This window comes from Staurois parvus, unplaced genomic scaffold (genome assembly GCF_062004578.1).
Source record: "Staurois parvus isolate SC_StPar_1 unplaced genomic scaffold, SC_StPar_1.0 ptg000637l, whole genome shotgun sequence".
Taxonomy (NCBI): Eukaryota; Metazoa; Chordata; class Amphibia; order Anura; family Ranidae; genus Staurois; species Staurois parvus.
Genome location: NW_028318433.1, coordinates 659996 through 685093, shown reverse-complemented (window position 1 = coordinate 685093; position 25098 = coordinate 659996). Strand labels below are relative to the sequence as shown.

Here is a 25098-nt window from a genome sequence, read left to right as displayed (position 1 = left end):
ATCGCACCAAGATCGGTGTAATCAGATACTTTAGGCCTCTTTCACATGAACGTTCCGATTGGGTCCAGACCCGATCAGAACCTCTATTCTCTATGGAGTGGCAGGTGTAAACGGATATGTGTCCCTTTACACTCGCTGACATCCGATCCGATCCACAAAAAAGAGACAGATGGGGATCCATTCCCCTTCTGTCCATTGGATCGGATCACATGGCAGTCTGACCGCCCATAGAGGACAGCGGGCCGTGTCCATGTCCGCTCTGTATAAGCGAAGCAGACGCAGACTTGTCATCCATTTGCCCAACAATGATCAGCAGACAGATCCCCCGCTGAGCAAGAGGATCTGCTGACGGGCCCACCCGGTGTGATAGGGGCCTTACCATTTTATATTCCAGAAAACCAGAAGGCATGAATGCTCATCACTTCCGTCTTCCTGTATCATGGAGGCCATCAGGGCCGATCTGGCCTCTGTTTGCTTCTATGGGACAGGAGAGGCCGAGAGTGCCACAGAAGGTGATGGGAGAGCACTGTAAAAGCAACAAAAACAAAACTCTTTTGCATCGTATTTACATTAGGAGTGTAGTGACATCACAAGTGTTACCTAGAAAAACAAATAAAATATACGTATCCACATTTTCTACCACATTAAAGCCCTCTGACATGAAAAACTGATGTATAATACATTTGGGTAGATTACAAATCCTAAAGGTGTAATGTGCTGAACTGGGACATCACCATAAGTGGTTCAGGACAGATTGCACCCTTTATGTAAATATTAATTCTAACCATAGTTACACTTTAGGGTCAACATCAGAATGTTTCTAGGGTCAAAAAAGGGTTCTTCACAAACAATATCTACCCAAAAAAAGAGAATTGACTATTCAGAGTCATTGAAGAGAACCCGAGTCAGAGGAATTTCAGTCCCCCAGAAGATGCAGTCGTAGTATGTGATTGGTCTATGGAGAGGAGCAATAGCTGAACAGAGAGACAATATAATAAGGAAGTCCAATCTTCTCCTGATGGAATCCCTTGGACTTGTGGCAGGACAAGATGGAAGACAAGCAGCCAGCTGGGTGTAAGTGGTACTGTTGAACACATCCCAAACAAACAGCAGTGAATTGGTGTTGGAAGGCCTACACCAGCTTAGGAATTTGATTTCTTACTGGACAGAGAATTCTCCATGGCTGTTGTCCCTGTTGCAGTCCTACCTGTAAAGCTGTCATCCATAAGAGGAGGAGGAACCTGAAAATAAGGCATTGATCACTGGAGGGGAGGTGGAATATGTGAAGGGAGGCATGGACAAGGTGAGCGTAGCTGGAGCCCTCAAGCTAGACGGATATTGGAATAGTCAGCAGAATCTAGAGAAGTCTCTCCCACTGAGGCTTTGGAGGCTTGGTAAGATGCCACTTGACCATTACCTAGTCTTGGTGCTGAGGCAGTGTTGGTAATGCATTAGCCCAGGATCTGACAATGAAGAAAACACTTGGGAACACAGCTCAGTTAATGAATGATGAAAATATATTCCATGTTCAGTCAAAGCTCCATAAAAAGGATAGAGATTAAAATCATTAGGAAACACAATTCACTGTCAATACTTGTCTGAAAAAAATAGTCAAATGGTAAAATAGTCTTGAGCTTCTATCCCTTTAAACCCCCCTTCTCCCCATTACCTCCTGCAGCTGAAGCCTGCGAATCCTCTGGTGTGTGATCAGCTGTGACTTATGTAAAAAAATCTGTTACACTCACAACACGGCTACAGATTTTCTGTGGTGTGGACCCTCTTGTGTGTGTTAAGTTGTTCTCTATGTTTAAAAGATTTGTCACATTGAGAGCAGTGATATGGCTTCTCTCCAGTGTGACTCCTCTGGTGTATAATAAGGCTTTCCTTATATACAAAAGCTTTGCCACATTCAGAACACTGATATGGCCTTTCTCCAGTGTGAGTATTCTGGTGCATGATAAGTTTGCTGTTGGTTGTAAACATTTTATCACATTCAGAACACTCAAAGCTGCTTTCCAGTGTGAACTGTCCTGTGTATGATAAGCTCTGACTTAGTTTTAAAAGCTTTATCACATTCAGAACATTGATGTGGCTTCTCTCCAATGTGAATCATCTGGTGTCTGATGAGGGATGACGCTTGTCTAAAAGTGGTATTGCATTCAGAACACTGATATGGCTTCTCTCCAGTGTGAATCATCTGGTGTGTGATAAGATCTGACTTCATTGTAAAAGCTTTATCACATTCAGAACACTGATATGTCTTATCTCCAGTATGAATCCTCTTGTGTTTCATAAGATAATCTTTTGTTGTAAAAGCTTTATCACATTCAGAACATTGATATGGCTTCTCTCTAGTGTGGACTCTCTGGTGCATGATAAGATTTGACTTCTGTGTAAAAGCTTTGTCACATTCAGAACACTGATATGACTTCTCTCCAGTGTTTCATAAGATTACATTTAATTGTAAAAGCTTTATCACATTCAGAACACTGATATGGCTTCTCTCCAGTGTGAATCCTCTGGTGTTTCATAAGCTTACCTTTCATTGTAAAAGCTTTATCACATTCAGAACACTGATATGGCTTCTCTCCAGTGTGAATCCTCTTGTGTTTCATAAGATACTCTTTTGTTGTAAAAGCTTTATCACATTCAGAACATTGATATGGCTTCTCTCCGGTGTGAATCCTCTGGTGTTTGATAAGATGTGACTTCACTGTAAAAGCTTTATCACATTCAGAACACTGATATGGCTTCTCTCCAGTGTGAATCCTCTGGTGTGTGATAAGATGTGACTTCACTGTAAAAGCTTTATCACATTCAGAACACTGATATGGCTTCTCTCCGGTGTGAATCCTCTGGTGTATGATAAGATCTGACTTCATTGTAAAAGCTTTATCACATTCAGAACACTGATATGACTTCTCTCCAGTGTGAATCCTCTGGTGTGCGATAAGATAGCGCTTCTGCGTAAAAGCTTTATCACATTCAGAACACTGATATGTCTTATCTCCAGTGTGAATCCTCTGGTGTGTCTTAAGCTTACCTTTCATTGTAAAAGCTTTATCACATTCAGAACACTGATATGGCTTCTCTCCAGTGTGAATCCTCTTGTGTTTTATAAGATAATCTTTTGTTGTAAAAGCTTTATCACATTCAGAACATTGATGTGGCTTTTCTCCAGTGTGAATCCTCTGGTGTTTGATAAGATGTGACTTCACTGTAAAAGCTTTATCACATTCAGAACATTGATGTGGCTTTTCTCCAGTGTGAATCCTCTGGTGTTTGATAAGATCTGACTTCACTGTAAAAGCTTTATCACATTCAGAACATTGATGTGGCTTTTCTCCAGTGTGAATCCTCTGGTATATGATAAGATCTGACTTCATTGTAAAAGCTTTATCACATTCAGAACACTGATATGACTTCACTCCAGTGTGAATCCTCTGGTGTGTGATAAGATAGCACTTCTGCGTAAAAGCTTTATCACATTCAGAACACTGATATGTCTTATCTCCAGTGTGAATCCTCTGGTGTGTCATAAGCTTACCTTTCATTGTAAAAGCTTTATCACATTCAGAACACTGATATGGCTTCTCTCCAGTGTGAATCCTCTTGTGTTTTATAAGATTACCTTTTGTTGTAAAAGCTTTATCACATTCAGAACATTGATATGGCTTCTCTCCAGTGTGAATCCTCTGGTGTGTGATAAGATTTGACTTCTGTATAAAAGCTTTATCACATTCAGAACACTGATATGGCTTCTCTCCGGTGTGAATCCTCTGGTGTTTGATAAGATGTGACTTCACTGTAAAAGCTTTATCACATTCAGAACATTGATGTGGCTTCTCTCTGGTGTGAATCCTCTGGTGTTTGATAAGTTGATCCTTTGATGTAAAGGTTTTATCACATTCAGAACACTGATATGGCTTCCAAACCATTTACAACATTGAGAACAATGATATGTCTCGTGTCCTGTGTGAATCCTCCAGTGAACTACGATAAAGACGTTCCATCACCTAAGATATCCATTTGGCTCGACCAGCATGACTGAAAAATTGGTTCTTCAATCCACCTGTACAGAAAAACAAAAAACTCAGAATTCTATATAAAGGGCTAAATAAAGATGTTTTCTATATTTTTTTAATTAAAAAGAAAATTTATGAAAACATCCAAAACATTCCAGAGTTGACATCAGAGTACAATCAGTATCACAACATGCATTGTCAGATAATGAAACACATCCAAAGTCAGAAACGTGTAACATAGCGCACAACAGCCTTATGCTATTGGGTTTTCACAGCCATCATGGTCCACTTGGGATAGAAAAATAATATGTTAAAATTCAAAAGTATTCGACACAGTTGACCACCCCCTCCTCCTTAATAAACTACTCTCCCTTGGCATCAGAGGCACCGCTCTCTCCTGGTTCTCCTCTTACCTTTCCCGACGCTCCTTCAGCGTTTCCTACAATGGTGCCACCTCCCCTTCCCTCCCCCTCTCTGTTAGGGTCCCCCAGGGCTCTGTCCTTGGACCCCTTCTCTTCTCCATCTACACCTCCTCCCTTGGCAAACTCATACACTCCCACGGCTTCAACTACCACCTCTACGCTGATGACACTCAAATTTACCTCTCCACCCCCCACCTCACCTCCACTTTCTCCGCCCTCATCACCCACCTCCTAAACGACATCTCTGACTGGATGTCGCTCCATTTCCTCAAGCTTAACCTCTCCAAAACCGAGCTTCTCGTCTTCCCCCCTGCCCCCCCCATCCTATCCATCACTACTAACATCACCACCATCAATCCCGTCCCGCAAGCCAAAGTCCTTGGAGTCATTCTGGACTCTAACCTCTCCTTCCAACCTCATGTCAAATCACTTACAAACACATGCAGGCTCCACCTCCGCAATATCGCCAAGATACGCACCTTCCTTACCCCAGACACCACTAAACTACTCGTACACTCCCTGATTATCTCACGCCTGGACTACTGCAACTCCCTCCTCACCGACCTACCCCAGTGCAGGCTCTCCCCGCTTCAGACCATCCTGAACTCAGCGGCTAGACTCATCCACCTCACCACCCGCTCCAACTCTGCCACCCCCCTCTGCCTCTCCCTCCACTGGCTCCACCCCCCTCTGCTTCTCCCTCCACTGGCTCCCTATCGCCCAACGCATCAAATTCAAACTGCTCACTCTGACCTACAAAGCCGTTCACAACACTGCCCCTAACTACCTCACCAACCTGATTCCCAAGTACCACCCTACCCGTACCCTCCGCTCTTCACAGGACCTCCTTCTATCTTGCTCCCTGGTCTCCTCCTCACACGCACGTCTGCAAGACTTCTCCAGGTCCTCCCCCATCCTCTGGAACTCCCTACCCCAATCCATCAGACTGTCACCTTCCCTCCTCACCTTCAGGCGCTCCCTGAAAACCCACCTCTTCAGGGAAGCCTACCCCACCCTCACCTAACTGCTGCTCTCCTTCATTCCTCCTACCACTCCATCCCCCACAGCCACTTCCTCCTGTACCACTACCCCCTCCCTTCTAGATTGTAAGCTCGAAAGAGAAGGGCCCTATAACCCCTCGTGTGCTGTTTGTAGGTGCTGTAATGTTTCATGTATTGTCCCCCCTCTATTGTACAGCGCTGAGCAAACCCTTTGGCGCTATATAAACTCCATGTAATAATAATAATAATAGGAGTACACCTTGCATCACATTACCATCTTACAGTGAGGAACAGAAGTATTTGAACACCCTGCGATTTTGCAAGTTCTCCCACTTAGAAATCATGGAGGGGTCTGGAATTCACATTGTAGGTGCATTCCCACTCTGAGAGACAGAATTTAAAAAACAAAATTCAGGAGATCACATTGTATGATTTGTAAAGAATGTATTTGTCTCGCACGGCTGAACAGAAGTATTTGAACCCCTAAGAAACAGCAAGAATTCTGGCTCTCAAAGACCTGTTACTGCACCTTTAAAAAGTCCACCTCTACTCCACTCATTAATCTAACTTAGTAGCACCTGTCTGAGCTCTTTAAAGACACCTGTCCACCCCACAGTCAGTCAGACGCTGACTACTACCATGGGCAAGATCAGGAGCTGTTAAAAGACACCAGAAACAAAATTGTGGACCTGCACAAGGCTGGAAAGGGCTACGGGGCAATTGCCAAGCAGCTTGGTGAAAATAGATCAACTGTTGGAGCAATTGTTAGAAAATGGAAGAGGCTAAAGACGACTGTCAGTCTCCCTCGGACTGGGGCTCCATGCAAGCTCACACCTCGTGGGGTATCACTGATGAGAAGAAAGGTGAGGAATCAGCCCAGAACTACAAGGGAAGAGCTGGTCAATGACATGAAGAGAGCTGGGACCACAGTTTCAAAGGTCACTGTCGGTAGAACACTACGCCGTCATGGTTACAAATCATGCATTGCATGGAAGGTTCCCCTGCTCAAGTCATCACATGTCCAGGCCCGTCTGAAGTTTGCCAATGACCATCTGGATGATCCAGAGGAGGCATGGGAGAAAGTCATGTGGTCAGATGAGACCAAAGTAGAACTTTTTGGTCTAAACTTCCCTCGTCGTGTTTGGAGGAAAAAGAAGGATGAGTTGCATCCGAAGAATACCATCCCTACTGTGAAGCATGGGGGTGGTAACATCATGCTTTGGGGGTGCTTTTCTGCGAAGGGGACACGGCGACTGCACTGTATTAAGGAGAGGATGAATGGGGCCATTTATTGTGAGATTTTTAGCAACAACCTCCTTCCCTCAGTCAGAGCATTGAAGATGGGTCGTGGCTGGGTCTTCCAATGTGACAACGACATGAAGCACACAGCCAGGAGAACCAAGGAGTGGCTCAGTAAGAAGCATATCAAGGTTCTGGAGTGGCCTAGCCAGTCTCCACACCTAAATCCAATAGAACATCTTTGGAGGGAGCTGAAACTCCGTGTTGCTCAGCGACAGCCCCGAAACCTGACAGATCTAGAGGAGATCTGTGTGGAGGAGTCGGCCAAAATCCCTGTTGCAGTGCAAACCTGGCCAAGGACTACAGGAAACGTCTGACCTCTGTAATTGCAGACAAAGGCTTCTGTACCAAATATTAACACGGATCTTCTCAGGGGTTCAAATACTTCTGTTCAGCCGTGTGAGACAAATACATTCTTTACAAATCATACAATGTGATTTCCTGAATTCTGTCCTCAGAGTGGGAATCCCCTCCAATGTGAATGTCAGACCCTCCATGATTTCTACGTGGGAGAACTTGCAGAATCGCAGGGGGTTCAAATACTTCTGTTCCTCACTGTATTTGCATGTCTGTCTTTGTGGTGGGAGCGCGCCGTATGGCCATCTCCCAGCACAGAGGCGGGGGTCTCACTGAGACCTCTGGGTCCCATACTAATGATCAAAACTCAGAACTCCCAACTCTGGGTCACCTGATCACTGTGAGCCTCTGATTGGCTATCACAATGAGGCGTCACTGTGAAGCTCGCCCCACGTGTTTTCTTACATTGTCTCTCCTCTCAGAAAAAAAAAAAACAACAGTTTGTAAAAAAATCAATCAATAATAATATTAATAATAATAACAGTAATTTAAAATAACAAAAATACGTAGATGAAGGTTTGATCTAGGACAGTGCCAGGGTTAGTGTTTGGGTCAAGGTCAGGGTCAAAGGTTAAGGTCAGAGTCAGTATTTTGGGGGGGTTATTTATTTATGTAAATTAGTATCAGTGTCAGTTAGTGTCGGTGTGTTTTAGTAGGTAAAAAAAAATGTAAAGAAAAATGCGCAGTACTGTTCCTGGGCTGTACTCCGGGTACAAACAGCAACTAACATACACATACGAGGTATTGCTGCCATCGTCGGGGGCAGGAGAATTGTTGGGGGTTGCCCTTTGGTGGTAGGTTATGGCAGCAGCAAGAAATATACAGCTAACTTTAGAAAAAATGATTTTCACTATTTTGGGCCTGTTTTCCTTTGATCACATAAAAATAAAATCAGGAGATGTCCATTACCATTTACCAACTGGATGCACAAAGTAGTTGTGATGACGGTTTCACTAACGCATATCAAAGCTGCAAAATTGTGCTTAGGCATTAACATTTGTTGTACCTTCAGGCGTGAAGGGGTTTGGGTTCAGTTTGATGTCATTGAAAAAAGCTTGATTAATGGTGCCGACAATCGTGTCCCAATATCTATGAAGCTTATGTGTTTAGAGTGGTTCTGAGGGCCAGTTGACACCAGAATGTGATGTGGGAAATCTGAGGTCCATGTTTGTGTCCCCCACCTGGTGTCAGTGCAATGCTAACGACACCCCAAACTCAGGCCACAATCACAGGGCATTTTCCTGCACTGGATGGCATGGCACAGAAGTACTGACGTTCCATGCGGTCCGGTTGCTGTGTGTTTTGTGAAGTAGTCCAAGCACAACTTTAGCTGTGGTCTGCTGCCATTTCAGCCAATTCAAATGAATGGTGTGAAATCATACTGCACCCAGATAGCATGTGAATCGCACTGGAACGCACAGAGCATTGCATGCGCAGCACGTTCCTGTGCAATGTATCCACTTGAAGATCAGGCCTTTTCTGACCATTTTTATTTACATTTCAAAATCAGATTTTTTGCTAGAAAATCAGTTAGAGCCCCAAACGTTATAGACTTTTTATAGCGGAGGTCCTAGAGAATAAAATGAAGGGTGTTGCAATTTTTTACACGCGGTATAAATTTAAAAATGTATGTTACGGCGAGTGAATAAATACCAAACGTGTCATTCTTTAAAAGTGCGCACGCCTGCAACAGCCACAAATGATGTAAATGTCATTATCCACAGGAGATGCTATAAAAGCCTTTACAGGGCCCCACTTTAGATTTACACAGGAGGTCTTGTACTAGAATTACTGCCCTCGATCTGATGTTCACGGTGTTACCTCACATGTGTGGGACCATCGCTGTTTGAAAGCGTGCGACATGTCTCGTGCATTCACCTTTTGCGCACAAGCACGGGGGGGAGGGGGGCTGCATATTTCTTTCCATTTATTTTGTTGACATTGTCACTTTACATTGGTATCACTTTTATTGGTATCACAGAAAATATAAATATCCCCTGTGATAGCAATAGGCAGTGACAGGTACTCTTTATGGAGAGATCTGGGGTGTATTAGCCTCCAAATCTCTCCCCTGCCCTTAACATCTGATCGCACCAAGATCAGTGTAATCAGATACTTTAGACCCCTTTCACACGGACGTTCTGATTGGGTCCGGACCCGATCAGAACCTCTATTCTCCTCTATGGAGCGGCAGGTGTAAACGGATATGTGTCCCTTTACACTCGCCGACATCCGATCCGATCCACCAAAAAGAGACAGATGGGGATCCATTCCCCTTCTGTCCATCGGATCGGATCACATGGCAGTCTGACCGCCCATAGAGGACAGCAGGCCGTGTCCATGTCCGCTCTGTATAAGTGAAGCAGACGCAGGCTTGTCATCCATTTGCCCAACAGCGATCAGCAGACAGATCCCCCGCTGAGCAAGAGGATCCGCTGACGGGCCCACCCGGTGTGAAAGGGGCCTTACCATTTTATATTCCAGAAAACCAGAAGGGATGAATGCTCATCACTTCCATCTTCCTGTATCATGGAGGCCATCAGGGCCAATCTGGCCTCTGTTTGCTTCTATGGGACAGGAGAGGCTGAGAGGGCCACAGAAGGTGGTGGGAGGGAATAGGTCCCCTCCCATTGCTTGTAAAAGCAATCCAGCGGCTAATTATCTGGTTGGATTGCTTTTATAAGAAAGCAGACCCTCGGCTCTAATAAACAACACCGGGATGACTTCTTCAGCTGCAGCCATCATCCCAGTATCACCAGCGAAGGTCCGGCAACGTATGGGCACGTCACTGGTCTGCAGGTGGTTATGGTGGGAACTGGCCCTGAAGATAAAATCTTTTCTTCCCTTAAAGCATTCCCCACATTAAGGTAAACAATGTTCTGCCACTTTCTGTGTCCCAACCAAACACTTACCTGAGTCCTGCATTGATCCAGCACTGAGCCCGACTGCGGTTCTTCTCCCATCTTTCTCTTCTCACAGGAGGATCGGGCAGCAGTGGGAACCATTGGCTCCTTCTACTGTCAGGTAAATCCTGAGAGCAGGGGGTGGGGCTGAGCCACTCTGTGTATATCTATAGACACACGCAGACCGGCCCTGGGGAGTTAGTCCACATGCCAGTCCCCAGAGCAAGTGGCTTGCTACAGGGAAGAAACTGAAGAAAAGGAGCTTAAAATATCCAGCAGGGGACCCCAGAAGAGGAGGTTTGGGGCTGCTCTGTGCAGTACCATTGCAGGGAGCAGGGAAGGGTACCATGTGTGTTATTTTAATTAAAAAAAAAATCCTTTAGTAATGCTTCAGACCTGCCTGTCAAATGGCATACCTGTAGAATGTAGAAAAACAAAATCAGAGAGAAACAATTGGGCTTCAATAATGGAAAGGAGGCACTTTGTCACGTAATTCATAGGCCTGAAAAACAATCTGTTCAATCCACTTAGAACTTTTCAAATTCAATCAGAAATAATGGACCTGGAAGAGTGAGAACCTCTTTTTAAGGACCCTCTAGAACAGTGGTCGGCAAGCCGCGGCTCGCGAGCCACATGCGGCTCTTTACCCAGTCTAATGCGGCTCTTCTGTGTGCCGGGCGCCTGCTCCCCTCCCTCCTCTCGGTCGGCCGCTCCCCTGCCTCCTCTCGGTTGGCAGCCCCAAAAGTCCGCGCGGACCTTTTAATCCGGCTTGCGGATGTGGCTGTCAGGATGTGTGTAGGCGGGGCAGCGTGCCGAACGTGAGGGGAGGGGAGCTAGGCTCCTCTCACAGTCCGCCCTGAAGACCCGAACGGCGCGGGAAGACAGCGAGAGGAACGCAAAAGGTAAGTGAATTGACACGGGGGACTTGGCTTACTAGAAGGGGGGGGGGGGGAATAGTACTGTGGGGGATGAAATACTATATGAGGGATGAATTACTTTATGAGGGATGAAATACTATATGGGGGGATGAAATACTATATGGGGGGATGAAATACTATATCAGGGATGAATTACTATATGAGGGATGAAATACTATATGGGGGGATGAAATACTATATGGGGGGATGAAATACTATATGGGGGGATGAATTACTATATGAGGGATGAAATACTATATGGGGGGATGAAATACTATATGAGGGATGAAATACTATATGGGGGATGAATTACTATATGAGGGATGAATTACTGTATGAGGGATGAAATACTATATGGGGGGATGAAATACTATATGAGGGATGAAATACTATATGAGGGGATGAAATACTATATGGGGGGATGAAATACTATATGGGGGATGAAATACTATATGAGGGATGAAATACTATATGAGGGATGAAATACTATATGAGGGATGAAATACTATATGAGGGATGAATTACTATATGAGGGATGAAATACTATATGGGGGGATGAAATACTATATGGGGGGATGAAATACTATATGGGGGGATGAAATACTATATGAGGGATGAATTACTATATGAGGGATGAAATACTATATGGGGGGATGAAATACTATATGGGGGGATGAAATACTATATGAGGGATGAATTACTATATGGGGGGATGAAATACTATATGAGGGATGAATTACTATATGAGGGATGAAATACTATATGAGGGATGAAATACTATATGGGGGGATGAAATACTATATGAGGGATGAAATACTATATGGGGGGATGAAATACTATATGAGGGATGAAATACTATATGAGGGATGAATTACTATATGGGGGATGAAATACTATATGAGGGATGAAATACTATATGGGGGATGAAATACTATATGGGGGATGAAATACTATACGGGGGATGAAATACTATACGGGGGATGAAATACTATACGAGGGATGAAATACTATACGGGGGATGAATTGCTATGGGGGATGAATTACTATATGGGGGATGAATTACTATGGGGGATGAATTACTATATGGAGGATGAATTACTATATGGGGGATGAATTACTATATGGGGGATGAATTACTATGGGGGATGAATTACTATGGGGGATGAATTACACTATGGGGGATGAATTACACTATGGGGGATGAATTACTATATGGGGGATGAATTACTATGGGGGATGAATTACTATATGGGAGATGTATTTTCAGTTTTAAAAATGTGGCTCTCAAAATAAATTTCAATCATGGTTTTGGCGAGATTTGGCTCAGTTGAAAAAAAAGGTTGCCCACCACTGCTCTAGAAGAACAAACAGGGAATCCATCTGCCTTAGAAAATCAGCGGGCGAGAGGTGAACCCCGACTGTCCCCAATACATCCAGACAATGAAGAGACATCTACTCGGGGGGAACTAGTGCTAGACTCAGGGAGGGCAATGCAATCTCTTCATTAAAGTCATACTAAACACACACGGTGCCATCTCCATGGTCCCTTCTCTTTCTGTATGTGGATGGGTTCAATATCGAAATTGTCTCCATATTCTGTAAACTTATATTGGGGAGAAAAGTCCAAAATAGAAAGTCCTTCCAATTCTTGTGTAAAAACTGAAAATGGGTTTAATAATGAAATAGCAAGCAAGCTTACAAGAATAATCTTCAAATCCAGAATGAAAACTAATAATAATAGAAGTGTAGTTATATTCTTGAGATAGGAATTGTGTGGAATCATGTGTGTGTATAGCAGTGGGCAGCTCTTCCTCATGGAAGCGTCTCCCCTCCAGTCTTTGTTCTCTTCCTTGTACTCTGTTAGGAGCAATTCAGCCCCCACCTTCTCCTAAAAGTGAGCTGGGTTTCCTCCTGCGTCTTATAGTCCCACTATACTGGAGTCTCTGGAGACAAATGCCTATGCAGGGAAAACACTTTCAGCCTTGCTCCCCTCCCTTCTCTGAAATCCAATACTCGGGGCCCCTTTTCAGAGCCACACTGATCTTCCATCAGAGGTGGGGGGATGGCATGGTCCATGTGAAAGCAATGATATACATGATAGAATAGAACTTTACCTATCATCTGAATCCCATCATATTACAGACGCCAATAGATGGATTTCAATGTAAACTCCTTTTTCATTTGAATATGTTAATCAGGGAATCCTACAGTGTAAAGGACTTCCATTCCTAACTTATACATACTTAAACCTTTATGTACTAAATGCATGTGAGACCTTATCCTCATACAACCTAGGGGGAGGGGTGCAAGCCAACGTACGACTAATTGACACCACATGTCCCTAGAATATACAGACTAAGCCATGTCTATGTAAATACACACATACTGTATATATATATATACACACACAGAGGCATACCTCGGTTTAGGAATTTAATTCGTTCTGCGGGACTTTTTGTATAGCAAAAAATTCATAAACCGAAACGCGGTTTCCCATTGGAATGCATTGAAAACCAGTTAATCTGTTCCGGAGGTCAGAAGAAGTAACCGCCACTAAAATACTTCAGGAGGTATTTGATGGAGTCATGCGGTATTTTAGTAGTGACAACCATGCGGCAATGTTTCAGCTGTCTGCAGGGTTCCCCACTGAGAGCTGAATGTAAAAGAATTGCCGGCAATTAACAAATAATCAAAAAACAGCATGGGGTCCCCCCTCCCATCCATACCAAGCCCTTCAGGTCTGGTATGGATTTTGAGGGGAACTTCCACACCCAAATTTTTATAAAAAATGTCTTGGGGGTCCCCCCAAATCCACACCAAACTCTTATCCGAGCATGCAGCCCGGCAGGTCAGGAAAGGGGGGGAGCAAGCACACCCCCAAACCATACCAAGCCACATGCCCTCAACATGGGGGGTGCTTTGGGGCAGGAGGGGCTCCCCCCCAAAGCACCTTGTCCCCATGTTGATGGGGACAAGGGCCCCTTCTCCCCAACCCTTGCCAGTGGTTTTGGGGTCTGCGGGCAGGGGGCTTATCAGAATCTGGAAGGCCCCTTTAACAAGGGAGACCCGAGATCCCGCCCCCCCATGTGAAGGAGTATGGGGTACATGGTACCGCTACACATTCACAAAAAAACAAAAAGTGTAGTGTGAAAAAAGACAGGACAGGGTCTGTGACAAGTCCTCTATTAATGGAAAAACTAAAAGAATGTCCCCCGCAGTAGATCCAACACCAATCACGATGTCCGCCATCACCGCCACTGCCGCTGCAGCACCGGTAAAATTATTTTAAAAAAAGGCTCTGTTTCAGATGATGGGAGACCCCCCACCCAAAAGTACCCCCCCATGTTGAGGGCATGTGGCCTGATATGGTACGGGGGGGGCACTCGCTCATTCCCCCCCCCCCTTTTCTGACCTGCCGGGCTGCATGCTAGGATAAGGGTCTGGTATGGATTTTCTGGGGCCCCCACACCATTTTTTTTTTTAATTTTGGCATGGGAGTTCTGACACTGGGGGAAACTGACTTGGTGTCACTGACATCCCCAGTGACACCAATACAGTGATTAGTGCTAAAAAAAAAAGTACTGACACTGTGCTAATGACACTGGGCAGGAAGGGGTTAACATGAGGGACGATCAAAGGGTTAGCTGTTTGCTGGGACTGTTTTACTAGGGTGGGGGGGGGGGTCAAAGGATTCATTGAGGTGCTGGGACAATAAAGGGAACTCTTGGACAGATTGTCGGTGACAACTGCCTGCTGAGGTCTAATTAACACAAAACTAAAAGAAGGTCGTAGCTCTGTTGAGGGGGTTAGAAGGAAGTTGGTGGGGGCAGAGAGGAACATTATGGAGATCTGCACTGACCTTGGGACCATTGAGGGACCAGTAATGGTAGCTGTACTGTAGATCTGCTTCATTGCCGGGTTCAGCTCCATTACCACCACCAAGTGATCTTCCATATACCAGCAAAGACAAGGGTGAAGCTCAAAATCTCATTCAGTCATCTTCCATGAGAACATGCCCCCCCTCTGCCTTGTCCCCCACCATCCCCCATCCTGTGTCAGCCTGCAGGGGGGCGCAGGAGGATATTCTAGTCTGCTGGTCTATATTAAGTAGGGTGGGAGAGGCGGGGGAGGGGTATTAGGATACATGTCATGTATGTCAGCTGTCTGCATCATTATTGGCCCCACACCTGCATTCCGGACAGTTCAGTGTACAGACAGAGGGGGGATTTACTAAATACAACTAGGCTGTTCACTTTACACTTTTCACAGAACTTTCCCCCGGAGCTTAGTGAATGCGGTGAAATCTGACTTTACAAAGAATATCCAATCACATGCAAAGAAAATGTAAAAAAATGCAATTTTGCTTCCACATGATTGGCTGATGGAAGTCAGGAGAGCTTCACCTCATTACCCGACCCCTCGTCTACTAAGGTACATTTCTTATCCTTCTGGTATTCAAGGGGTTAAACACAAATGAGGTTTGTATTATTATTTCAGCCAGCGGTCATGTAAAATTGATCCGGGCAGCTGTAGAAGCAGCCAATCACTTTACAGTACAGAGAATGTGCCGCCCCTCCCCCCTGCTGGTGCCTGCCGTGTTTCCTTCAGGATGTCCAGGACGGAGGAACATCGGTAAACCACTTCATCTTACTAAGCAGGAGGAGCTTGGAGAGGATCTGATCCCCCGATCTCATCTGTGATGACTGAACCCCGAAATGACAAACATTCTGTGACTTCCAGGTTCAGAGCCATCATTCCCGACTGCTGTAGTTGGGTTAGTAGCAGTGGAGGGCAGGGGAGACACTGGGGGTCTAATAGACCCCTGAGGTCTTCATGAAGAGGTCTTGGCTTAGTAGCAGGGGAGGGCAGGGGAGACATTGGGGGGCTAATAGATCCCTGAGGTCTTCATGAAGAGGTCTTGGCTTAGTAGCAGGGGAGGGCAGGGGAGACATTGGGGGTCTAATAGACCCCTGAGGTCTTCATGTAGAGGTCTTGGGTTAGTAGCAGTGGAGGGCAGGGGAGATGTTGGGGGTCTAATAGATCCCTGAGGTCTTCATGACGAGGTCTTGTCACCTACCTGATACTATTGCATAGAGGACATGTTAGCTCTCTTGTTATATAGTTACCCCCCCCCCTCCCCCGCACATCCAAACAAATGTAAATGTTCACACAAGCATATGTAAGCAGCCATTGCATGGCCAGGGGCGGACTGACAACTCATGGGGAAATCGGGGATAATGGGGCCCCTGTGTCCCTGCTCACATTCAAAGCACACCCAAAAAAGCCTATAAAAAGGGGCATTTCATGGGGCCCTCTACTGACCCAGGGCCCTCAGGCTTTTCCCAAGTGCTCAAATGGTCAGTCCACCCCTGTGCATGGCACATCACGTCTGAGTGAGAGGAATAAGTCGAGGGCCATCATTCACAGGTTACTACACGTTATATAAACCTGATGACCTGTAAAGGATTGGAGAGCGCCCCCTATGGCAGATTTCAGCCCCCATAGTTCTTTGCCATGTCATAGGTGCGCACAGTTTGGAGTCTGGACATGTTTGGTATCTGTTTACTCGATGCAACGTCATCATTTCTATCTCACCAATGACTGGGCATTATACGGAGTTTGTGCACACTAACATTCATTTCAATGGATTTCTTTCCCTGAAAATATGCATTTGATAAAAAGCCGCACAAATAGTTTGCCACATAACAAATGTAAACTGCCACCATTTAATCTCCGGGGTCTCTGCTTTCAGAAAATATATCATTTTATTGGGGGGTGGTAAATAAATATCTGGTATAAAATGCTGATCTGAACACTAACAATTGCCCCATAGACACACGGATAAGCCGAGACATTCCCAAACCGTTTCCAGGGGCATCTTTTGTGTCTTTTTGCTGTGCGTCCAGCAAGGCCTTGTAGGCGGAGAGCTACTTTAACCACTTTTGACCAATTTTTTACACCCGGTAAAATCTGCATTTATTGTTCAATCTGACTGGATCACAGGTCAGGTGCAATGCTTTGACCAATTGCAGCGTGTGATGATGTCACAAGGGGTGGAGTAAACCTCCGCCCCCATGTGATGTCATCACTGCATGTAAGAACTGTCATGGAGGGGGCAGCTGTCAGACGGCGGGAGCCGGAGTCACAAGTTTTTTTCCTTTTTCGGGGTAGCGATGGAGGCGGGCATCATGAGTGACGTTGGATCTATTCGGGGGACATTTTTTACATTTTTATTTTTAATAAAGGACTTGTCACAGACCGTCTCCTGTCATTTTTACACTACAATTTTATTTTGTGTGAATGAGTAGCAGTACCATGTACCCCATACTCATTCACATGGGGGGGCTTCCAGATTCCGATAAGCCCCCCTGTACAGACAGTACAGAGGACAGGGGGCATTGTGGGGGACAGTAGGGAGGACAGGGGGCATTGTGGGGGACAGTAAGGAGGACAGGGGGGCAGTGTGTGGGACAGTAGGGAGGACAGGGAGTAGTGTGGGGACAGTAGAGAGGACAGGAGGCAGTGTGGGGGACAGTAGGGAAGACAGGGGGCATTGTGGGGGACAGTAGGGAGGACAGGGAGCAGTGTGGGGGACAGTAGGGAGGACAGGGGGCAGTGTGGGGGACAGTAGGGAGGACAGGGAGTAGTGTGGGGACAGTAGGGAGGACAGGAGGCAGTGTGGGGGACAGTAGGGAAGACAGGGGGCATTGTGGGGGACAGTAGGGAGGACAGGGAGCAGTGTGGGGGACAGTAGGGAGGACAGGGGGCAGTGTGGGGGACAGTAGGGAGGACAGGGAGTAGTGTGGGGGACAGTAGGGGGACGGGGGTAGTGTGGGGACAGTAGGGAGGACAAGTAGCAGTGTGTGGGACAGTAGGGAGGACAAGGGGGCAGTGTGGAGGACAGTAGGGAGGAAAGGGGCAGTGTGGGGACAGTAGGGAGGACAGGGGGCAGTGTGTGGGACAGTAGGGAGGACAGGGGGCAGTGTGTGGGACAGTAGGGAGGACAGGTGGCAGTGTGGGGGATAGTAGGGAGGACAAGTAGCAGTGTGTGGGACAGTAGGGAGGACAGGGGGCAGTGTGGGGACAGTAGGGAGGACAGGGGGCAGTGTGGGGGACAGTAGGGAGGACAGGGGGCAGTGTGGGGACAGTAGGGAGGACAGGGGGCAGTGTGGGGACAGTAGGGAGGACAGGGCGCAGTGTGGGGGACAGTAGGGAGGACAGGGGGCAGTGTGGGGACAGTAGGGAGGACAGGGGGCAGTGTGGGGACAGTAGGGAGGACAGGGGGCAGTGTGGGGACAGTAGGGAGGACAGGGGGCAGTGTGGGGACAGTAGGGAGGACAGGGGGCAGTGTGGGGACAGTAGGGAAGACAGGGACCATTGTGGGGGATATAGGGATGACAGGGGGAAGTGTGGGGACAGTAGGAAGGACAGGGGGCATTGTGGGGGACAGTAGGGAGAACCGGCAACATTTTGGGGGGACAGTAGGGAGGACAGGGGGCAGTGTGGGGGACAGTAGGGAGGACAGGGGGCAGTGTGGGGGACAGTAAGGAGAACACGGGATGTCGTGGGGGCAGTAGGGAGGACAGGGGGTAGTGTGGGGGACAGTGGGGAGGACAGGGGGCAGTGTGGGGGACAGTAAGGAGAACACGGGATGTCGTGGGGGCAGTAGGGAGGACAGGGGGTAGTGTGGGGGACAGTAGGGAGGACAGGGTGTTGTAGGGTTGACAGAGAAACAATCAGGGGGGTTTCTGATTCTTGTAGTTCCCCTGCATCCTGTCACTCCACACCTTATGTATGAGTGATCCCAGTAATGACGGATCATGTCTACACCGCTGTGTCCGGGGTCACACCCTTTCCATGGCATCTGCTCTATGAAAGAGCCCCCCAAAAATGCATGAAAGACACTTTGAGTCTGGTGTGGATATTAGGGGGTTAATCACACAAATATATAAAACATAGTGTGAGGTCCCTGTAGAAAATCCATAGCGGACCCCCAATCCGAGCATGGAGCCAAGCTGGCCAGGGAAGGGAGTGCCAAGCATGCAGCCAAGCTGGCCAGGGAAGGGAGTGCCAGACATGCAGCCAAGCTGGCCAGGGAAGGGAGTGCAAGACATGCAGCCAGCTGGCCAGGGAAGGGAGTGCCAGGCATGCAGCCAAGCTGGCCAGGGAAGGGAGTGCCAGGCATGCGGCCCCCTCCTGAACCATATAAGGGGTACTCTGTATAGACCCTCACCAGTCCTCCTCCTGGATTCCTCTAGTCCTCCTTCTCTCCAGGAATGGCTGGGATGAGTCCTTTGGCTTTGAGTGACGGGAAGTGGAGACGTTCTCTTCCTTCTCATGTCCTCTTTACTCTTTCAGAGGGAAAAGTTTCCCCACCAATGGAGAGAGATGGAGGGGAGTCTGAAGGTCTTCTCTGGAAGATCCCATTACATTCCACACCCAGACATGGAGATTCCTCCACATGGGAGGTCATGTGACAGCCAAGAAGATTCCCCATTAGAGAGGCCCCCCTCCCCCCACCACCAGATGGATAGAGACTAAGAATAGACAAGACGGGACACTACAGGCTCTACAGACACACTGTGTATATACTGTATATAATACCCGGGACACGAGGGAAGGGGGACGGCACACTGGGGACACCCACAGAGGAGTAATATGTCCTTATATTGGTGTCAGTGGAGTAGTATGTCCTTACATTGGTGTCAGTGGAGTAGTATGTCTCTTATATTGGTGTCAGTGGAGTAGTATGTCCTTTACATTGGTGTCAGTGGAGTAGTATGTCTCTTACATTGGTGTCAGTGGAGTAGTATGTCCATTACATTGGTGTCAGTGGAGTAGTATGTCCTTTACATTGGTGTCAGTGGTGTAGTATATCTCTTACATTGGTGTCAGTGGAGTAGTATGTCCTTACATTGGTGTCAGTGGAGTAGTATGTCCCTTACATTGGTGTCAGTGGAGTAGTATGTCCCTTACATTGGTGTCAGTGGAGTAGTATGTTCCTTACATTGGTGTCAGTGGAGTAGTATGTCCCTTACATTGGTGTCAGTGGAGTAGAATGCCATTACATGACATGAGTGTTGTCAGTAATCAGAGCTGTGATTATATGACTTCCCTCTGCCAGTCCCGGAATCTGATCTCTCCCAGTCCCAGCCTGGAGAACGGGGTCTCTGTGTTTTCTCGGGCTGGGATGAAAGGTGGTGTCAGCTGGAGGAGGAGGGGGGTGGTAAATGTAGGAGGGGGGTAGCAGCTGTCCATGGCAGAGAGGAGGACAGACAGAACAACAGCTGCACAAAGTTCCCGGATCCAGAGCCGTGCAGAACATTCACCAGCTGATAGGAGGGGAGATCACTGACACCGAGGAGCACAGCAAACACATTGCCTTTTTACAAACATTGGTGCCAGTGGCGTAGTATGTCCTTACATTGGTGTCATTGGAGTATTATGTCCTTACATTAGTGTCAGTGAAGTAGTATGTCCCTTACATTGGTGTCAGTGGAGTAGTATGTCCCTTACATTGGTGTCAGTTGAGTAGTATGTCCCTTACATTGGTGTCAGTGGAGTAGTATGTCCCTTACATTGGTGTCAGTGCAGTACTGTGTCCCTTACATTGGTGTCAGTGGAGTAGCATGTCCTTACATTGGTGTCAGTGGAGTAGTATGTCCCTTACATTGGTGTCAGTGGAGTAGTATGTCCCGTACATTGGTGTCAGTGCAGTACTGTGTCCCTTACATTGGTGTCAGTGGAGTAGTATGTCCCTTACATTGGTGTCAGAGGAGTAGTATATCTCTTACATTGGTGTCAGTGGTGTAGAATGTCCTTACATTGGTGTCAGTGCAGTACTGTGTCCCTTACATTGGTGTCAGTGGAGTAGTATGTCCTTACATTGGTGTCAGTGGAGTAGTATGTCCCTTACATTGGTGTCAGTGGAGTAGTATGTCCCTTACATTGGTGTCAGTGGAGAAGTATGTCCCATACATTGGTGTCAGTGCAGTACTGTGTCCCTTACATTGGTGTCAGTGGAGTAGTATGTCCCTTACATTGGTGTCAGAGGAGTAGTATATCTCTTACATTGGTGTCAGTGGAGTAGAATGTCCTTACATTGGTGTCAGTGCAGTACTGTGTCCCTTACATTGGTGTCAGTGGAGTAGTATATCCTTACATTGGTGTCAGTGGAGTAGTATGTCCTTACATTGGTGTCAGTGGAGTAGTATGTCCCTTACATTGGTGTCAGTGGAGTAGTATATCCTTACATTGGTGTCAGTGGAGTAGTATGTCCCTTACATTGGTGTCAGTGGAGTAGTATGTCCCTTACATTGGTGTCAGTGGAGAAGTATGTCCCGTACATTGGTGTCAGTGCAGTACTGTGTCCCTTACATTGGTGTCAGAGGAGTAGTATATCTCTTACATTGGTGTCAGTGGAGTAGAATGTCCTTGACAACCACCGGGCCAGGGTTGTGAGGAAGAGGCCCTTGTCTCCTTCGGTTTGGTGACACCATCCTAATGCCGAGGGCACTTGGCCTGGTAAGCCACTGTGGTGCTCCTCCTTACCTTCCTATCAGATCTATGGGTCCCGTATGGATTGGGGGGGGGGTATGGATTGGGGGGGGAGGTGTTATGGATTGGGGGGAGGGGGGAGGAGGTATGGATTGGGGGGGAGGGGGTATGGATTGGGGCAGTAGGTGTTATGGATTGGGAGGGAGGGGGGAGGTATGGATTGGGGGGAGGGGGTATGGATTGGGGGGAGGGGGGAGGAGGTATGGATTGGGGGGAGGTGTTATGGATTGGGGGGAGGAGGTATGGATTTGGGGGAGGTGGTATGGATTGGGGGGGGGAGGTATGGATTGGGGGGAGGGGAGGTATGGATTGGGGGGAGGGGGTATGTCTTGGGGAGGAGGGGGGAGGAGGTATGGATTGGGGGGGAGGGGGTATGGATTGGGGGAGGGGTCCTGCTGCAGTGGCTCCATACATTGTACAGATGGGGGACTTTGCAGGAAGTTTAGGGGACCCCCCTCCCCTCCTCCCCAGGAATGAGATTTAAAGGAATATTTAAATGTTTTACTTTTAGCGATGAAGACTGACTGCGCCTTTAAGAATGATACTTTGTGACAACATTTCCCTGATCCCTGTCCCTGAGGGCCCCCCGGGGCCCCATACCTCTTTTATGGCCAATACCTGGCATAGAATCCTTCACCATGGGCACAGGTCAGGTGCGATGCTTTGGCCAATCACAATCGGGTCAGGGCGCAGTGCATTGTGGGGCATGGTTGGCCCTCACCAAACACAAGGAACATCCAGCCAGACACTATAGTAGACCCACCAAACCTGGGTGTGTAGACAGCAATGTCTCCTCCGTAGTGATGGGCTGACCTCCCCCGTAGTGATGGGCTGACCTCCCCCGTAGTGATGGGCTGACCTCCCCCGTAGTGATGGGCTGACCTCCCCCGTAGTGATGGGCTGACCTCCCCCGTAGTGATGGGCTGACCTCCCCCGTGTTCACTTCTCCATGGAACGTTCCACCCTAATGAACGATCCACCACCAATCTCCAACTCAATGCAAGTCTATGGGACAACAACTTGTCCATTCACAAGGGCCCATTGTGAAGGTGAATATGCCAGTTATTGGCCATGAAAGGGGTGCGGGGGTCCCCACATCAGGGACATTGCCTTCCAAAAAGTAACATTTTTATAGGAGCAGTAAATTAAAAAAAGAGAAATCCCTTTAAATATCATGCCGGGGGAGGGGCTAAACTACCCGTGACTATGTATCATCTGTACAATGTATGTATTTTATTAAAAAAAAAAGGTTAGGAGGGCCCCCCAATCCATAGTAGAACCACTAGGTGTGGCAGGAGATTAGAAGGGCCCCCTTAATACATAGTAGACCCATTAGGTATGGTAGGAAGATTAAGAGCCCCCCCAATCCATAGCAGACCCATTAGGTGTGATAGGAAGGTTAGGAGGGCCCCACAATCCATAGCAGACCCATAAGGTGCAGTAGGAAGGTTAGGAGGGACCCCCCCAATCTATAGCAGATCAATTAGGTGTGGTAGGAAAGTTAGGAGGGACCCCCAAACCATAGCAGACCCATTAGGTGTGGTAGGAAGGTTAGGAGGGACCCCCCAGTCCATATCAAACCTATTAGGTGTTGTAGGAAGATTGGAGGACCCCCAATCCAAAGCAGACCCATTAGGTGTGGTAGGAAGGTTAGGAGGGCCCCCCAATCCATAGCAAACACATTAGGTGCGGTAGGAAGGTTAGGAGGGCCCCCCAACCCATAGCAGTCCCATTAGGTGTGGTAGGAAGGTTATGAGGGACCCCCCAATCCATAACAGACCCATTAGGTGCGGTAGGAAGGTTATGAGGGACCCCCCAATCCATAACAGACCCATTAGGTGTAGTAGGAAGGTTAGGAGGGCCCCCCAATCCATAGCAGACCCATTAGGTGCGGTAGGAAGGTTATGAGGGACCCCCCAATCCATAACAGACCCATTAGCTGTGATAGGAAGGTTATAGGGGACCCCCCAATCCATAGCAGACCCATTAGGTGTGGTAGGAAGGTTAGGAGGGACCCACAAACCATAGCAGACCCATTAGGTGTGATAAGAAGGTTAGGAGGGCCCCCCAATCCATAGCAGACCCATTAGGTGTGGTAGGAAGGTTAGGAGGGACCCCCAATCCATAGGAGACCCATTAGGTGTAGTAGGAAGGTTAGGAGGGCCCCCTCCCAATCCATAGCAGACCCATTAGGTGTGGTAGATGGGTTAGGAGGGCCCCCCTCCCAATTCAAAGCAGACCCATTAGGTGTGGTTAGGAAGGCAAGGAGGGACCCCCAAATCTATAACAGACCCATTAGGTGTGGTAAGAAGGTTAGTAGTGCCCCCCCAATCCATAGCAGACCCATTAGTTGTGGTAGGAAAGTTAGGAGGGATCCCCAATCCATAGCAGACCCATTAGTTGTGGTAGGAAAGTTAGGAGGGATCCCCAATCCATAGCAGACCCATTAGGTGTGGTAGGATGGTTAGGAGGACCCCCCAATCCATAGCAGACCCATTAGGTACGGCAGGAAGGTTAGGAGGGCCCCCCTATCCATAGCAGACCCATTAGGTGATGTAGGAAGGTTAGGAGGCGCCCCCAATCCATAGCAGACACATTAGGTGTGGTAGGAAAGTTAGGAGGGACCCCCTATCCATAGCATATCCATTAGGTGTGGTAGGGAGGTTAGGAGGGACCCCCCAATTCATAGCAGACACATTAGGTGTGGTAGGAAGGCTAGGAGGGACCCCCAATTCATAGCAGACCCATTAGGTAAGGCAGGAAGGTTAGGAGGGCCCCTCTATCCATAGCAGATCCATTAGGTGTGGTAGGAAGGTTAGAAGTGCCCCCCCCAATCCATATCAGACCCATTAGGTGTGGTAGGAAGGTTAGGAGGGACCCCCCAATCCATAGCAGACCCATTAGGTGTGGTCGGAAGGTTAGGAGGGCCCCCAAATCTATAACAGACCCATTATGTGTCGTATGAAGGTTAGGAGGGCCTCCACAATCCATAGCAGACCCATTTGGTGTGGTAGGAAGGTTAGGAGTGCCCCCCAATCCATAGCAGACCCATTAGGTGTGGTAAGAAGGTTAATAGGGCCCCCCAATCCATAGAAGACCCATTTGGTGTGGAAGGAAGGTTAGGAGGGCCCCCAATCCATAGCAGACCCATTAGGTGTGGTAGGAAGGTTAGGAGTGCCCACCCAATCCATAGCAGACCCATTAGGTGTGGTAAGAAGGTTAATAGGGCCCCCCAATCCATAGAAGACCCATTTGGTGTGGAAGGAAGGTTAGGAGGGCCCCCCAATCCATAGCAGACCCATTAGGTGTGGTAGGAAGGTTAGGAGGGACTCCCCCCACTTCATAGCAGACCCATTAGGTGTGGTAGGAAGGTTAGGAGGATCCCCAAATCCATAGCAGACCTATTAGGTGTGGTAGGAAGGTTAGGAGGGCCCCCCAATCCATAGCAGACCCATTAGGTGTGGTAGGAAGGTTAGGAGGGACCCCCAATACATAGCAGATCCATTAGGTGTGGTAGGAAGGTTAGGAGGACCCCCCAATCCATAGCAGACTCATTAGGTGTGGTAGGAAGGTTAGGAGGGACCCCCAATACATAGCAGACCCATTAGGTGTGGTAG

The 25098-nt window shown here is 47.6% G+C and overlaps 1 protein-coding gene across 2 annotated transcripts; it reads right to left on the bottom strand.

The window, feature by feature from the left end:
- Positions 1-2276: 2276 nt before the first annotated feature.
- LOC149449082 (uncharacterized) lies at positions 2277-19520 on the bottom strand. Of its 2 annotated transcripts, none has more exons than XM_089693839.1 (2): positions 19158-19520; positions 2277-4072 (listed from the first exon to the last, which is right to left on the bottom strand). In XM_089693839.1, exon 2 carries the CDS (start codon positions 3936-3938, stop codon positions 2412-2414), a length of 1527 nt encoding a protein of 508 aa, XP_089549965.1. In that variant the 5' UTR covers positions 3939-4072; positions 19158-19520; the 3' UTR covers positions 2277-2411. The 2 variants fall into 2 exon arrangements, with proteins under 2 accessions (XP_089549965.1, XP_089549964.1); XM_089693838.1 differs by lacking the exon at positions 19158-19520 and adding an exon at positions 14784-15006.
- Between the last annotated feature and the right edge of the window lie 5578 nt (positions 19521-25098).